Source organism: Sturnus vulgaris, chromosome 28 (genome assembly GCF_052056855.1).
Source record: "Sturnus vulgaris isolate bStuVul1 chromosome 28, bStuVul1.hap1, whole genome shotgun sequence".
NCBI lineage: Eukaryota > Metazoa > Chordata > Aves > Passeriformes > Sturnidae > Sturnus > Sturnus vulgaris.
In genome coordinates, this window is record NC_142270.1 from 4,781,906 (window position 1) to 4,799,422 (window position 17,517).

At 50.3% G+C, this 17,517-nt stretch overlaps 1 protein-coding gene across 1 annotated transcript; it reads right to left on the reverse strand.

The window, feature by feature from the left end:
- Positions 1 to 1,699: 1,699 nt before the first annotated feature.
- On the reverse strand, positions 1,700 to 17,453 carry SLC25A37 (solute carrier family 25 member 37). The gene is made up of 4 exons (XM_014892894.2): positions 17,168 to 17,453; positions 9,528 to 9,756; positions 8,001 to 8,057; positions 1,700 to 6,196 (listed from the first exon to the last, which is right to left on the reverse strand). Exons 1-4 carry the CDS (start codon positions 17,369 to 17,371, stop codon positions 5,676 to 5,678), a joined length of 1,011 nt encoding a protein of 336 aa, XP_014748380.1. The 5' UTR covers positions 17,372 to 17,453; the 3' UTR covers positions 1,700 to 5,675.
- Positions 17,454 to 17,517: the final 64 nt, after the last annotated feature.

A 17,517-nucleotide genomic window follows, 5' to 3' on the forward strand; every position in this document is an offset into this window, starting at 1 on the left:
CCTTTCAGCAGCTCCAAAACGGCCTGGGGAGGGTGAGGTGCCGTGGAAAAAATCCAGCAAAAAGCTGGGAGGGAGGGAGAAAATATTGGATATTTCCTAAAGAATTTAGTGGGAGTGGGAGAAAATATTGGATATTTCCTAAAGAATTTAGTGGGAGTGGGGAAAATTGGGGCAAAGAAAATGAGGAAATGGGTGGAAATTGAGATTTTGGTGTTCCAAAGAAATTCCTTTTCCAAAACCTGGGAGCTGCAGGTGAGGCTTGTCTGGTTTTCCTCTTACCTGGATGAATTTTCCTTTTCCCTGAATGAAATTTTCTCCTCCCTGAATGGATTTTCCTTCAGGCAGAGCAATCTCCAAGAATTCCCAGATTCCTGCTCCAGGATTTCACCCCTGTATTTGATTTTTCTTCTTTTTTTTAAATTATTTTCTTGATTTTATTTTTATTTTCTCAGTAGCTGACGGTGTCCCTCCCGTTCCCAAGGAACACCCGGACAAACCAAAAAGCTCAAATTTGGGCACAACCACCCCCCCAAAAAATCCCAAAGGAGCTGAGGAATTCCTGTGCTCAGGGCACAGAAATCCCTGGGGAAAATCCAGGAATTCTCCATTTGGAGCTGAAATGCTCATTCCACTGTGGATAATTAATAATTCCAATTTTTTTTTGGTGAAGATTCCTGGGGTTTTTTTTTCCTCCTTTAGATTCCACTTTGGGGTCTCTCCTCAGGGAGATCCGAATCCTTCTGATCCCGCTGCTGCTCAAATCCCAGAAAAATTCAATTTCCAGGGAATATTCCCCACTCAGCACCGGGCAGAAACTGCTCCAACAAAAAGTGATTTTCCCCATTTTATTTATTTATTTATTTGTTTTATTCCAGAAGAAGAGAAAAATCCAAATCAGCTCCAGCATTTCCTGAGGTTTTTCCTTCAAATCCTGCAGGAAATTTAAGAGAAACCTCAACTCCCTCCCCTCGTGTTTCTCCCAGGGCACGAAAAGCTCCGATTATTTGGGAATCTGGGAATTTTTTGCTGCCGTAGGAGCCGCAGTTCCCGAGTTCGGTTGGGAATTCCCGGCCAGGAGAAATCCAAAACTCTCCAGCGGCTCCTAGAGGAGCTGCCAGGATGGAAAATTCCGCCTGAAATGGATTTTCCTCCTCCCTGAATGGATTTTCCTCCTCCCAGGATTAATTTTCCTTCTCCCAGAAAGGATTTTCTCCCCCTGTGAATATTTTTCTCTTCCCAGGATGGATTTTCTTCCTCCCTGTATGGATTTTCCACTTCCCAGGATTAATTTTCCCCTTCCAAGGGTGGAATTTCCTTCTCCCAGCATGGATTTTCCTCCTTTCTGAATGGATTTTCCTCCTCCCTAAACGAATTTTTCTCCTACCAAAGTTTTTCTCCTCCCTGGATTAATTTTCCCCATCCCAGGGTGGAATTTCCTTCTCCCAGAGCGAATTTTCCTCCTCCCTGGATGGATTTTTCTCCTCCCAAGATGAATTTTCCCCATCCCAGGGTGGAATTTCCTCCTCCCTGGATGGATTTTACTCCTCCCTGAATTTTCCTTCTCCCTCGTTGGATTTTTTCCCCCCGAAGGGCTCAGGCATCGCTGGAAGGCGCCATTCCCTCAGGGATGATCCAGCCCCTCCCTCATTCCCAAGAAAAAAAAAAAAAACAACCACGAACTCCAAAAAGACAAAAAAACCCAAATCAGGATTATTTTTATTTCCTCGAGCTCCAGTGACACAACTGTAGCAGCATTTCACACCTGGATCCTGCATTGGTAAACAGTGAAGAAAACACTTTATTTTTTTTTTTTTTAATTTTATTTTATTTTTGCCGAGGCAAAAAAATCTAAAGGAAAAAAAAAAAGGATTAAGAACTGGCAAAGTTCCTCATCCTCCCTTAAAGAATTCTGTGCGTTTGTGGCAGGTGGGAGTGGTGGGACTGGGTCAGAGGCTGGGCCAAAATCCAGAATTCCAGCTCAGAACTGCAGAACAACTTCCAGAAAACTTGGGACAGATTTTTGGGATGAGAGAAAAAAAAAAAAAAAAAAAAAAAATTGGGAAGGGATTCGGGAAGGGATTTTCTCTGCAGATCCGGCACCAGCAGTTGGAAAATTGGAAATATTCCTGCTGCAGGTGAGACCTCTGGAATTGTGAGAACTGGGCTGGTTTTGTTGGGATATCCAGGCTGATCCAAGTGGATTTTCCTCCTCTCAGAATGGATTGTCCTTTTTCCATAAAGGATTTTCCTTTCCCCAGAAGGATTTGCTCATTCCCAGAAGGATTTTCATTTTCCCATAAATAATTTCCCTCCTCTCAGAATGGATTTTCCTCCTCCCAGAATTGAATTTTCCTTTTCCCATAAAGGATTTCCCTCCTCTCAAAAGGGATTTTCCTTTTCCCAGAAGGATTTTCCTCCTCCCCCCAAAAAATTTTTCCTTTTCCCAGGATTTCCCTTCTCCCAGAATGGAATTTTCCTTTTCCCAGAAGGATTTTATCACTCCCAGCCTAAGGAGGAGCCAATTCCCAACAGATCCTGGCTCATCATTTCTGTTCCCATCCCGGGGAAGTTTCCCAGGGATTTTCCCCTCTCCCAGGATGCCCAAACCCCTTCCCACCACCCCCTACCCAGGATTTTTGTGTCCCTACTCCCAGGTTCCTCCAAGGAGGAGCACAAATCTCCGAGGAGCATCCAGAGGAAGAGGAGGATGGAGCTGGAATTCCAGAGGCTGCACCAAAAGCTGGAATCTCCCACTTTTTGTCCCTTCAGCATTCAATTCCCAAAATTCCATCTCCATGGGAATTTTCCAGGCAGTTCAGACTCTCCAGTTTCTCAAGGGAAAAAAAAAAAATTTCCCAGCTCTGAGATCTCCAATCCCACCAAATCCAGGAGAATCCAGTGGGATTTTCCCACTTTTAAGGCACAGGGAGCCTTTGGCACAGGGATTTGTTCAGGTTAAGACACACAAAAAAAAAAAAATGCAGCAAAAAGCTCATTTCACACTGGGATCATTCCCACAAGGCACTCGTGGCATCCCCAAAGGGGGGAACCCTGGGATTTCCTGCTCCAAAAAATTGTGGGAAAAAGGATGGGATGGGCTCGGGGTCACCCTAAAAAGCACAGCTGGGTGAGGGGGCAGCTCCAGGGCCACATCCCAGCCCCAGAGATTCCCAGTGGGAACATCCCAGGGATGGGGACAAGGATCCTGGATCCCAAAAATCCCTCCTTGGCTGCTGATCCCCCATGGGAGAGGCTAAAGGATGGAATTTGGTTTGGGAAGGATGGAATTTAACCCTGGATTCAAATGGGAAACGGACCCTGGAATTTGAATTTGCACATCCAGGATCCCAAAATCCTTCCTGATGATCCAAGAGGTTAAAGGATGGAATTTGCTCTGGAAAAACCATTCCCAGGAGGGACCCTGGAATTCCAATTTGCACATCCAGGATCCCAAAAATCCCTCCTAGTCTCCCAAAGGAGCAGCTGAGGGATGGAATTTGGTTTGGGAAAAGCCATTCCCAGCTGGAGCAGGGCACACAGGGAGGCTTCCACCTTTCCCACTTGCATTCCAAGCAGGAAAACCAAACTCAGGGAACTTCTCCAGGTCGGGTTTTCCCTCTCCAGGTTGGAATTTTTGTCCCTCCTGGACAGGGAGGAGCAGCAGCTTCAGGCCAAACCTGGGCTGGGAGGTGCCTTTGGATCTGCACTGGGATTTTCCCAGAATTTTGGGGTTTCTTTGGAGATCACAGGGACTTTATAAACTGTAAACAGCAGCTCCAGGATCTCTTTTTTTCCTGGGAGCCAGAGCAGCTCCAGGCATCCCTGGAATCCCAGCAGAGGTCCTGGAATGGGATCAGGGCTCCAGGGAGGAAAAAGTGGGAATGAACTCCAGCAGGATGAAATGTGGTCAGCTGCCACAGCCCATAAAAACGTACCTTTAGCAAGTTGAAACTGAAAAATATCAGTAAAAAAAAAAAAATCTGCATCTTCATTTGTTTAAAATTGGAATTGTTTTTTCCTCCCCTCCCCACACACACAAAGGGATTTTGGGATGCTCCACGTTTTCCCAAAGTGATGTCCCCATTCCTTGTCCCCTCAAGTACCTTGGCCACCCCCTGGGTAATTAAATTTAATTACCCCCTGGGTAATTAAAGCCAATCTGGCCATAAAATCAATGATTTGGAGTCTTCCTTACACAGGAGGGAAGATCTGAGCCCTTTCTAAACAGCTTTGCACTCAGCTGTAAAAGCATTTAAAAACCCACCCAACTGCCTACATAGAAAAATAAAGGATAAACATTATCCAGCTATTTTATATTTATATAAAAATTAACTTCTGTGCCAGGACATTTTTTGTTTCTTCGCTGTAAAAAAAAAAAAAAAAAAAAAAAAAAAAAAAAAAAAAAAAAAAAAAATTCAAAAAGAAAAAAAAAATACCAGCTTAGGTTGGATAACCTAAACTTTCAGCAAGGAGTAAACTCCATTTTCCAACTTATTTCCCAGAAAAAAGAGCAGTTTGCAATTCCACTGCTGCAAAATAAAGTTATTAAATATATATATATATATTAATATAAAAGTCTGTATAAACTCTTTTTTTGTTGTTGTTGTTGTTGTTGAAGGAAGGGAAGGGAAGGGGGCACTCAGTGACCGGGAATCACAGGGGACACTGAGGGAGCAGGAATTCCTTGGGGACACTCGGGAATTCCTGGGGACACTGAGGGACCAGGAATTCCTTGGGGACACTCGGGAATTCCTGGGGACACTGAGTGACAGGGAATATTCCTGGGGACACTGAGGGACCAGGAATTCCTGGGGAAGCTCCAAGGGAATCCCTGGGGACACTTAGTGACCTGGAATCCCTTAGGGACACTCGGTGACTGGGAATCCACATTTGGTGACCAGGAATTCCTGGGGACACTGAGTGAGCAGGAATCCCCAGAATCCCTGGGGAGCCCCATGTGAGTCCCTGGGGACAGAGTGACCAGGAATCACAGGGGAGCTCCACAGGAATTCCTGGGGGACACTGAGTGACTGGGAATCCATGGGGAGCATCATGGGAATCCTTAGAGAGCTCCACAGGAATCCCTGGGGACATTTGACAATCAGGAACCCCCAGAATCCCTGGGGACACTCAGTGACCAGGAATCCCTGGGGACATTGGATAACCAGGAATCCCTGGGGACACTCAGTGACCAGAAATCCCTGGGGACATTTGACGATCAGGAATCCCTGGGGACACTCAGTGACCAGAAATCCCTGGGGACATTTGACGATCAGGAATCCCTGGGAACATTGGATAATGAGGAATCCCTGGGGACATTTGACGATCAGCAATCCCTGGGGACATTTGATGATCAGCAATCCCTGGGGACATTTGAAGATCAGGAATCCCTGGGGACATTTGACGATCAGCAATCCCTGGGGACATTTGACGATCAGCAATCCCTGGGGACATTTGAAGATCAGGAATCCCTGGGGACATTTGACGATCAGCAATCCCTGGGGACATTTGAAGATCAGCAATCCCTGGGGACATTTGACGATCAGCAATCCCTGGCCACACGCAGTGACCAAGCACCACAGGAAGCCCCGTGCAGGGAGCTGTGGAGAAACGAATCCCCCAGAATCCCAGCTGGGCCGGCTGCAAGGACGCACAGGGACATCCCCACTCCTTTTTCACGAGCTTGGCTTTTTCTCCAGCGCCTGCTTGGTCAGGAAGTACTTGAAGAACTCATAGACGGACCAGGCGATGGCCGTGGAGGGCATCTGATAAATGACCCGAGCTTGGACCCCTTTGAAGAATCCAGAGACCCCTCCCAGCTGGTAAACGGTGCTGAAGGCATTGGCCATGCCCGACAGGTGGCCGCGGATGTTGAGGGAGCTCAGGGCCGTGTTCTCCTGCGTGTTGAGCAGCGTCTTGCACACGTCCAGGGGCGTGGTGGCCGCGGCGGCCACGGCACCGGCCACGGCTCCGGCCACGATGTGCGAGCCGGGGTTGTAGTGGCGCCGGGGGTTGAGGTGCTCCTGCAGGAGCTCGTAGGTGATGAAATGGATGGCCTGGAAGGGCACGTTCATGGTGAGCTGCGTGGTGTAGCTGCGGTAGAAGGCTCTGAACCCCTCGGTCCTGTGCACCGTGCGCACGCAGCCCAGCACCGACGTGTACGGAGAGTTGAACATCTGCAGCCGCTGCTTCACCACTGCCCGGGGACAGGCGTGGGGACAGGGACACTGCTCAGCCCGGGGGGACACAGGCCTGGCTGGCACAGCCCCCAAAATGAGCCCCAAACCCAGTCCTGACCTCCCCTTCCCCAGCCAAACCCAACCCCGTGTCCCCACAAGTGTGACTTGGGGACACACTGCTTGGGGACAGGGACACTGCTCAGCCCGGGGGGACACAGGCCTGGATGGCACAGCCCCCAAAATCACCCCCAAAATCACCCCTGACCTTCCCTTCCCCAGCCAAACCCAGTCCTGTGCCCCCACAAGTGTGACTTGGGGACACATTGCTCTGGGACACTGCTCAGCCCGGGGGGACACAGGCCTGGATGGCACAGCCCCCAAAATCAGCCCCAAACCCAGTCCTGACCTCCCCTTCCTCAGCCAAACCCAGCCCTGTGTCCCCACAAGTGGGACTTGGGGACACACTGCTTGGGGACAGGGACACTGCTCAGCTCAGGGGGACACAGGCCTGGATGGCACAGCCCCCAAACCCAGCCCTGACCTCCCCTTCCCCAGCCAAACCCAATCCCGTGTCCCCACAAGTGGGATTTGGGGACTTTTTCGTGCATCAGCAATGTTTTAGTCAGAATTCAGTAAATTCTGCAGTCTGGTGCTACTCATCATTCACCACCCAGCAAAAACCCCACAGTTCCCAGGGAGGAAAATGACTGGATGGAATGTGTGGCAATGGATTTTAAAAGATCATCTGGTATTGTTTATCAGAAGTGGGGCACTGCCCCACAGAGAGGGGACAGCTCAGGGTTCACTTCCTAATGAACCCCTCTGCTCAGGCTTCATTAATGACCCTCTAATTCTAATGAACCCCTCTCCTCAGGGTTAATTAATGACCCTTTAGTTCTAATGAACCCCTCTGCTCAGGGTTAATTAATGACCCTCTAATTCTAATGAACCCCTCTGCTCAGGCTTCATTAATGACCCTCTAATTCTAATGAACCCCTCTGCTCAGAGTTAATTAATGACCCTCTAATTCTAATGAACCCCCCTCCTCAGGCTTAATTAATGAACCTTTAGTTCTAATGAACCCCACTCCTCAGGCTTAATTAATGACCCTCTGGTTGTAATGAACTCCTCTGCTCAGGGTTAATTAATGACCCCTCAGTGGGGCTGCACAAACACAGACCCAGCAGTGATGAGGGCGGGAAGGTGAATTCACACCTGAGCATCACCTGGGGGTGTCCCACAGCCCCTCCAGCCTCACTGCCTGCACTCACCTCCACTGACTTACGAGGCCAATTAACGTCATTAATTTAATCAGGGTGTGATTCAAAGGATTTGATACACGGGAGGTTTCTCCTTGAGAGATTCCCAGCTCTGGGCTCACTCAGGAGCACAGCCCAGTGACCCTCAGGGGCTGGCAGGTCACGGCAGTGTCACTTGAGCTGCATTTTCCTGCTCATCCTCATTTTCCTGAGGCTTTCTCCTGCCACTCCACCTCCCCAGCAATCTCACAGCCCTCCACTGCTCATCCAACAACCTGAGCTCAGCTTGGTTAGTCCAAAGCTTCAGGAAAACCAGAACCACTGCCCCAGGGAGCAGTGGAGTGGTGACACCAGAAAAGGGGACACCTCCCCTGGAAATGCACCAGAGATCCAGGGATCAATCCCTCCTGGCTGCTCTCCCTCTCTTCCCAAGGGACAGAGGTGGTTTGGTGGCTTTGGAGATCTCTGAGCTGGGGGAGCCCTGGATTTCTTCCTGTTCTTCCCAAGGGACAGAGGGAGAAGAGGCAGGAGGGATTTATCCCTGGATTCCTCCAGGAATTACCTTCAGCAGGATTCATGACGGCGTCGTGGAGCAGCGTGGCCACACTCCCAGCGATGCCTGCAAGGTAAGAGCAGCCTTGAGAAAACAAAACCCGGCTCAGAGGGCAGGGCTGGGCCTGGCACTGCCATCCAGGGATCCCAGCCATGGGAATCCATCCTATCCATAGGGAAATCCTATCCATGGTGGGCTCCCATCCATAGGGGAATCCATCTGTGGGGATTCCATCCATGGAGGGCTCCATCCATAGAGAAATCCCATCCATGGGAAACTCCCATCCAGGAGGGATCCCATCCATGGAGGAATGCATCCACAGGATAATCTCATCCGTGGGATGATCCCATCCAAGGGGGACTCCTATCCATGGGGGAATCTATCCATAGGGAATCTTATCCATGGAGATCCCATCCATGAGGGAATCCATCCAGGAGGAATCCTATCCATGGGGGGCTCCATCCATGGAAATCTCATCCATCAAGAAATCCCATCCATGAGGTGAATCCCATCCCTGGAGATCCCATCCACGGTGATCCTATCCATGGGGGAATCCATCCAGGAGGGATCCTATCCATGAGGGGCTCCATCCATGGGATGATCCCATCCCTGCTGAGGGAGCACCCAGCTCCCACAGCCCACCCTGGGAGAAGCCAGGCTGCATTCCCAGCCCCCAGCTCTGCCCTTCCCAACAACAATTCCCCAGCCCCGTGTGCCCCAGGCGCCGTGAGCAATGTCTGCCCTGCCCTCAGCACAGCCCTAATTAGGCATTTTCAGCCCTTTACTCAGCCTGGGTTTTCCAAGCCTCGCTGGCCAGGTTGTGCCAAGCCCAGCCAGCCCTGACCCATCCCGTGCTCAGCTCTGGATGAGCCTCTCCAGCCACTCCTTCCCCTTTGATGTTGGCTCCCAATTCCCTCTCGCCCAAATGACTTTTGGTCATTTCTCATGAAGCCACGGCTCCAGTTTTCCTGCTGGCACCACGGGCCTGTAGCTACTTGAAAGGTAAACACAGGAATGAGCTCCCAGCAAAGAGCAGAAGGGATTTTATTCCCTTCACTGACCCCATCCCAGCAAAATCCTGGGAATCTCCAGCACAAACCCTCTGGGAAAGCCCTGGCTGCTCAATTCCAGGGTTTCTGCTGCTGTTGCTGGGTTTAAAGGTGAAATATTCCTGAGGATGGAGTGCACTCCCAGGGACTCCTGAATTCAAACCTCCACAGGCTGAGGTGATATAAGTACATATTTCAACATAAAATCACTTTTAGGTGATACCTCTAAAGGTGGGACTCGATCCTGAAGATCTTTCCCAGCTTTAAGGCTTCCATGGTCATACAGGAACAGCACAGCTGCACCTGAGCACCTTTGGCCCACTTTATTTGGAATAATTTGAGATTAAATAACAATTTAAACCGGGAGGAGCACCGGGCTGAGTGAGAAACAACCAACGGGCAGGCAGATAACCACAAATGGAAATATTTTTTTTTTTTTAGGTAAAAAAAACCAAAAAACCAAACAAAAAAAAACCCAAAAAAATACCATTGGCCAGGTGGCTGTTTCCTCCCGACTGGAACACATCACTGAGAGACTTTTTCATTTTCTCGTAGCAGGCAAAGTAGAGGGCGTGGGCAGGGCCAGCCCCCATCATGGTGACATTGATGCCACGCAGGGGCCTCCAGAGCCCCTCGGTCAGCACCATCCTCTTGAGAGCTTCGTACACGCTCCTGTACTGGGCCTTGGGGTCGGGCTGCAGGCTCTGCATCCGTGTCTGCAACAAAGAACACGAGGGGCAGGGCCCTGGTCACCCCCCTGGGGTGGGTGTGTGTGTGTGTCCTGTCCCTCCCCTCCCTTCTCCATGCAGGAATCTCCGTGCTGCACCAAACCCGGGAGGCACCACGAGCCCAGGGCTCAGCCCCTGCGTGCCCCTCAGTTATAATTGTTATTATTTGTCCTGGTGCATGGAGTTCACACTCCCACCCAGGCTGCTGCAGGAGGGAAAAGCAATTTCTGCTCTGCTTTATCCATGGAAATCCCAAGGAATGAGGATGGTGCAGGAGAGAACAATTTCTGCTTTGCTTTATCCATTGAAAAAACAAGGAATGAGGTTGGTGCAGGAGGGAAAAGCAAATTCTGCTCTGCTTTATCCATTGAAAAAACAAGGAATGAGGATAATGCAGGAGGGAAGAGCAATTTCTGCTCTGCTTTATCCACAGAAATCTCAAGGAATGAGGATAAAGCAGGAGGGAAGAGCAACCTCAACTCTGCTTTGTCTATTGAAAACCCAAGGAATGAGGTTGGTGCAGGAGAGAAATGTTTTGCCCAGCCCCTGCATGCCCCTTATTTAGCCCTTAATTTATAATTGTTATTATTTATCCTGCTGGATGGAGTCCACTGTGACACCCAGGCTGCTGCAGGAGGGAAAAGCAAATTCTGCTCTGCTTTATCCATGGAAATCCCAAGGAATGAGGATGGTGCAGGAGGGAAGAAAAATTTCTGCTTTGCTTTATCCATTGAAAAAACAAGGAATGAGGATGGTACAGGAGAGAAATGGAACCTCTGCTCTGCCTAATCCATGGAAAACCCAAGGAATGAGGCTTTGCTCAGCCCCTGGATGCTCCTTATTTATCCTGATTTTTTTATTTATCCTGCTGGATGGAGTCCACTGTGACACCCAGGCTGCTGCAGGAGGGAAGAGCAATTTCTGCTCTGCTTTATCCATGGAAAACCCAAGGCATGAGGCTGCTCCAAAGGCTGGGTGAAGAAATCCAGGCATGGTTGTAATTTTCTCCTGCTTTCAACACCCTGACTCTGCCCCAGCTTGTCCCTCCTGCAGCTGCCCAGCAGCAGTTCCTAGAAAGGTGAGCTGGGAAAACTGGGAACAGGCAGGAATTTTCTCCCAAAATGAGAAAATACCAAGGCAGTGTCCCCCAGTGGCTCTGGGAGTTTCCTTGTCCCTGTTTTCCCCTCAGCTCCCAGTGCTTTTCTCCTCCTGGCCAGGGAATTCCAGCTGCATTTCTGTCCCCTGGGATTTTTTTTTTTTCCCCAGATTTTAAACCAGCTGAGCTCCTGGCATCTAAATCTCACTGGAAAATTCTTTGGAGCTCGTTCCAGGGCTCAAATTGGAGGTGACAATGACAAGGTGTGAGGGGTCCCAGGATTCAAATCAGCATTGGGAAAAGCTCAAACCTCCCCAGGAAAATGAGCAGCAAAAAATGCCCCAAAAAATCCTGAGCAAAAAAAATTTCCCCAAAAAATCCTGAGCAAAAAAAATGCCCCAAAAAATCCTGAGCAAAAAAAATGCCCCAAAAAATCCTGAGCAGAAAAAAAAGCCCAAAAATCCTGAGCAGAAAAAAAAAGCCCAAAAATCCTTGTGGATTCCTCCACATGGAAAAGGGAAACACCAGGGCAGAAAAATCCCTGCAGGTGTCCCAGGAAGGCCCTGGGCTGGTGACAAGGTGGGGATGGGCACAGCTTGGACTTGGAGAAAACTTTTCCAACCTCAACAATTCCATGATTCTGCAATTCCAGCCCAAAACCAACCTGGAGGCCCTTGGAGCACAAAAACCACAAAGGGTTTTCAAAACCTCTGGAATTAAAGATTTTTCCAAGGAAAACCTTGATCCTTCCTCAGCAGGATCCCTCCAGCTCATTAAGCCCTTCATTAATTAGCCAGGAGGCAGCTCAGAAAAACCTTTAAGGTTTGAACTTTGGAGCTCCCAAATCCCAAAAGATTTCCAGAGCCCCTCTGTGAGCCCAAGGAAGAGATCAGAGCTCAGCTCAGGATTTTCACCCCAGCTGGGTTTACTCAAGTCTAGGCCAAGAAAATTATGGAATTTGTAGTGAATACTCAAAAAAACCTAAAAAAAAAAAAAAAAAAAAATCACACAGGAACTCTTGGCAAGGAGACTTGTCTGGAATTTCAGACTCCAGCATCTCCTTCCACCAGGGAATTTGGCAGCTCCCCTGTGCCACAGCTCCACATTCCCTGGAGCTCTGAACCCAAAATCTCAGGAGAATCCCCCTGGGAGGGCAGCAATGCATGGGATTCACTGGAATTAAAAGCAGGTTTTAAATCCCTGCAACCCCTCGTGGTCTCTGCACCTTCCCCATCCTATGGAGGCTCCTCAGGATTTCAAGATGCTCCAAAAAAAATATCCCAGTTTATCCCTGGGAGCAGCTGGTGCCATTTGTGTGCAGGATGACTTTTTGGGAAGTAAAACCAAGGATTTCCATCCTTATGGATGCTCCAGTTTTTCCCACGATGGAAGAGAAGCTCCTGTACCTGTCAGGACCACACAAACCCAGGAAAATCAATTTACAGAGACCCTGCTGCTCCAGCTCGGGCAGGAACAGGGCAGCTTTTCATGGAAAAGGGATGTGAGGTGGGTAAAGCTCTCACATGAGAATGGATAAATAGGATTTCTTTTTTTTTTTTCTTTTTTTTTGGGTGGATCTGAGCTGCTCTGAAGGGGTTCAAAGCTTCCCAGAGGAGCCCACACAGGCTGCAGTTTGCATCAGCCAATATTCACCTGTGGGTAAAGCAGAACTAAGAGGCCAAGGAACAGATAAAACCAGGACTAACTGCCCAAAGAATAACCAAAAGTCAGGTTCAACAGGATTAACAATCCAAGGAATAACCTAAACCCAGGTTCAACAGGACTAACAAACCAAGGAATAACCAAAAGTCAGGTTCAACAGGACTAAGAGCCCAAGGAGCAGATAAAACCAGGACTAACAATACAAGGAATAACCAAAACTCAGGTTCAACAAGACTAACAGCCCAAGGAGCAGATAAAACCAGGATCCAGCAACCCAAGGAGTAACCAAAAGCAAGATTCAAGAGGACAAACTGCCCAAAGAATAACCAAAATCAAGAAAAAAAAAAAAAATCCCAGGGATAACAAAAATCAGGATTGAACAGAACTAAAAGCACGAGGAATAACCAGAATCAGAATTTAGGAGGACAGACTGCCCAAGGAATAACCAAAACCTGAATTTAAGAGGACAAACTGGCCATGGAATAATGAGAACCTGGATTAAAGAGTACAAACTGCCCGAGGAATTACCAAAATCAGAATTCAGGAGAACAAACAGCCCAGGAATAACCAAAGTAATTCAGGAGGACAAACTGCCCAAGGAATAACCTAAATAAGAATTTAAGAAAACAAACAGCCCAGGAATAACCAAAATAAGAATTTAGGAGGACAAACTGCCTAAGGAATTACCAAAATCAGAATTTAGGAGAACAGACTGCCCAAGGAATAACCAAAATCAGAATTTAGGAGAACAAACAGCCCAGGAATTACCAAAATAAGAATTTAGGAGAACAGACTGCCCAAGGAATAACCAAAATCAGAATTTAGGAGAACAAACTGCCCAAGGAATAACCAAAATCAGAATTCAGGAGAACAAACAGCCCGAGGAATCTGCTGGGTGGCTGCTGCTGAGCCCGAGGCCCGGAGCTGGAGCAGCTCTGTGGGAGGGAGCTGAACTTTATCAGGGCTTGAGGAGATGATTTCCCTGAGCTGGGCAGTGCCCCCAGCTCCTCTCACCTATCACGAGCCACCAAGCAGCTCCTGGAGCCTCACCCTTGATAAGCAGCCAAGAAATTCTTCTCCACCTACTCCAATTAATCCCCATTGCATAAGGCAGAGGTGCAGGGCCAGCCACGAGTGCCCTGGTTGTCCTGGTTGCAGCTTGGGCAGAAAAAAAAACAAAAAACCAAAAAAAAATAAAACCAAAACACCACCGTGAGTGCCAGGGTCAGGTTGAGGCAGTTCCCTGCTCCTTGGGAAGAGCCCCAGCCCTCCTGCATCACCCCAGTGTGGTTTTCTGGTTGTTTTTTTTTTTAATGCAGAATTGTTTTCCCAGCAGGAGCCAGGTCCTTGTTTGGCACAGGGTCGCTGGTTTGAGACCCTACAAACACCTCGTTTGTCTTTTCTTTTGGGTTTCTTTATTTATTTTCTCTGAGCACAACCTGCTTTTCCCGGGTTCGTGTGACAGAGGTCCATAAAGGGAACAAAAAAAAAAAAATGTTTTTTGCAGGAATTGAGCAGCATTTCTGCAGGGATCCAGTTCCAAGCCCCCCCAAATGAGCAGCACAGCCGTGGGAGGGTCAGCCCAGCAGGTCAGCCAGGAATTCCCAACATCCCAAAAATCTCTCAGCTGGAACACGAGGAACTGCTCCTCCTGGAAATGGGGGGATGCAGAATCTCCCACCCCAAACCCCAAATAATCCACAGCCCTGCTTCCCTCAGGAGTTCTGCCGTGCTTCCAGGACCTCTGTGACCAACTGGGAAGCTCCAAAGGCAGGCCAGGTTTTCATGGAAAAAATGATTTTTTAATTTTTTTTTTTTCACCCTGTGCAAGAAGGGAGGTGCCATCCCTGCACTCCTCCAGTTTCTCCCTCCAACAATTAATTAATCCCCAGGGGAACAAAACTGTTCCTCACATCCCCAGGGGGATCCCATCCTTTGTTTTCACAGCCTTTGGGAAACCAGCTCCGGCAGAAAAATCCCCCAAAGGATTAAGGGAGGAGGAGGAGGAGGAGGAGGCTCCAGGAGAGCCCTGCAGAAACTCCTGCTCTGCTGCCATCAGGAGTCCTTGACACTCTGATCCCTGCAGATAATTTGGGGACGGATCAGGGCTCCCAGCACAGCTGTCTGCAGCAGCCACAAACAAAAACAAGGCTGAGGATTGTGAGAAACACCCTCAGCACCAGCAAAAACCCAGCTCAGAGGGTTCAAACCAGGGGGAGAGGCAGAGGAGAAAGGCAGGTGAGCCTGGAGATCAAGGGGGCTTTGCTTAATGGTAAAAAGTATAATAAATAATTTTTTATTTTTTTTAACACTGGAAAATAACGGGGAGAAAAAGAGTGTAAATTTAAATTGGGAAGGGTGAGGGTGGGATGGAATTCCCAGAGGAGCTGTGGCTGCCCCTGGATCCCTGGAAGTGTCCAAGGCCAGGTTGGGATAATCTGGGACAGTGGGAGGGGTCCCTGCCATGGCAGGGGTGGCACCGGGGGGATTTTAAGGCTCCTTCCCACCCAAACCACTCTGGGATTCTGTGACCCCGCCAAGTCCAGGGGTTGTGCAAGTGTCCGCAGCAAACAATTCCCCAAATTACGACATTTTCAGTTTCTCTTTGGGAGGAAATGACTCGCAGGAACCCGGACACTTCCCTCCGAGCAGGAGCTGCCCAGGTGCCCTCGCTGCACCTCCAGAAATCCCCAAGCTCCTCCAGCCTGGAACTCTGACCCAGGAAGTGCCAGTGAGCAAAAGCTTTGCTCCTTTTCTGCAGGAACGTGGCTCCTGTCCCACGATAATGAGCTGCTCTTAGGACCTGAGCTGTTATTGGATTACACCCACCACAAAAAAAAAAAAATAAAAATAAAAGCAATTTAGGGATTAAAAAAAAAAATCCCATTTTTGGGTAAGTTGTCACCTTTCCCCGCAGCAGACAGGTGGAACAGCAGTGAGTGCCCAGGGCAGGGGCAGATCCCAGCTCGGGATTTTGCTCTGTCCCAGCACACACAGCGACCTTGGCCGGGCTCCACCGGAGTTTTCCTGCATTTTATCCTCTCCCAGCACTTCCAGACACTTGGCAGAGCCGGATTACCCCGGTCCTGGAAGTCAAAACTCAGGGAATTTTTTCCTCCAAAGCACCTCCCACTCCGGGAAGCCGGGCACCACTTTCATTTCTGGCTCTGCTTTCCCCGCGGAGGAAATGCCCGGGTGAACAACTCCAGAATTGCGGAGGGACAACACCCACCCACGGAGCTGCTGGGGCACAGCCTGGGCACAAAACCCCTCCTTTGTTTGTGCCACGGTGGGCATCCCAAATCCGTGAGCCACGTGCAGCAGCGACAGACCCAGAGGGGAAAACAGGGCAAGAAAATAAAATGGGAATATTTCCTTTGAGTGCTTGTCCCACTGGCAGGACCTGCAAAAGCCAAAGCATTTCCTCTCCTCTGCTCTTTCTACTCTTTCAGGGAGCCCAGCTTGAAAAGGAGGATTGCAACATCTTGTGATTCACCCACACCAGCACTGGAGTTTGGCTTTTCCGAGATTTCCCTCTTCTCTTGAAGGCCCCACAGCAGCAAGCAGAGGAAATATCCTTCAGGATTGTTCCCACCACTCTGGAGACACTGGGAAGCCTTCCCTGAGCGTCAGCAGCTCCAAAAGCCACCAGCCAGCCCCGCTTCAAACACCCTGACCCCAACAAAGCCACATCTGTGCCTCTCACCCCACTCACCCCATCCCATCCCATCCCAGCAGCTTTTCCCTCCTGTGCTGGGATTCCAACAATTCCAGGGAGCTCCCGATCCAGTTCCAGGCTGGGAGGGCACTGGGAGCAGCCCCGCTGGTGTCACCTTTGCACCAAGGCTGTGCAAAGCTCCCCACGACGGCTCCAAAGGGAGCAGAGCTCCAGAGCCAGCGGGGATTTGGGGAGGTGACACCCAAATTTGGGGTCCTGCCCAGCGCCTTGCCCTGTCCCGGGAACCCGGTGCATCCCAATGTTCCGTGGATGCTTTCCCACACCTGCATCCCGACATTCCATGGACACTGTGCCCGCCTGCATCCCGAAATTCCTCACTCATTCCCACCTTTCTCGCACCCCAACACCCCCTCCCTCCTCCCCCAATTTCTTGCAGGTTTTCCTCCCTTGCACCCCAACAACTCTGACACGTCCCTTACACCCCAACAATTCAAGCCCTTGAACCCCCTGCGCTTCTTTCACCCCAACAATTTCTTACACACTCCCCCCTTTGCACCCCAACATTTCCTTGCACACTTTACATCTCCCCTCTTCTTGCACCCCAAAACCTCTTGCACATCCCTTCTGTTCCCTCTCCTCCTTGCACCCCTAGAACTTCTCACACCCCAATAACCCCTTGCACACTCCCCTCTCACACTCCTCCCTTGCACCCCCAGCACTTCTTGCACCCCAAAACCTCCTGCACCCCAACAACTCCTCGCATCCCAGAACTTCCTGCACCCCAATAACCGCTCGCACACTCCCCTCTCCCTGTCCCCCCAAATTCTCCGGTACCCCACGGGTGTTGTCCCGGTCCCTGCAGCATCCCCGGGTCCCCCAGCCCGTGTCCCCCCGGTACTGCCCGGTTGATCCGTGCCCGCCCCGTGCCCAGTCCGGGCACCTCCGCCGCTGTCCCCACGCACCTTGACCGAGTCCACGGGGTACATGACCGTGTGCTCCATGATCCCGGCCACGGCCCCGGCCACCATGTGCGTGCCGAGCGCGACGCCGCTGGGCAGGCTCTCGTACTCCTCGCCCTCCATCAGCCCGGCCCCGGCGGCGGCGGCGGGCGGGCCAGGGCCCGGGGGGGCGGCGGTGCTGCCCCCCATGGCACAGCTCAGCTCCATCCGCCGGTGCCGGGGGGACACGGGCCGGGCTGGGGACACGGCGGCGACACCGGCACCGGGGGGACGGGCACTGGGACCGCGCGCCTCCCCAGCCTCCTTTAAAGCCGCGCTCGCCACGCCCATCCCGGATACACCAATCAGAGCGG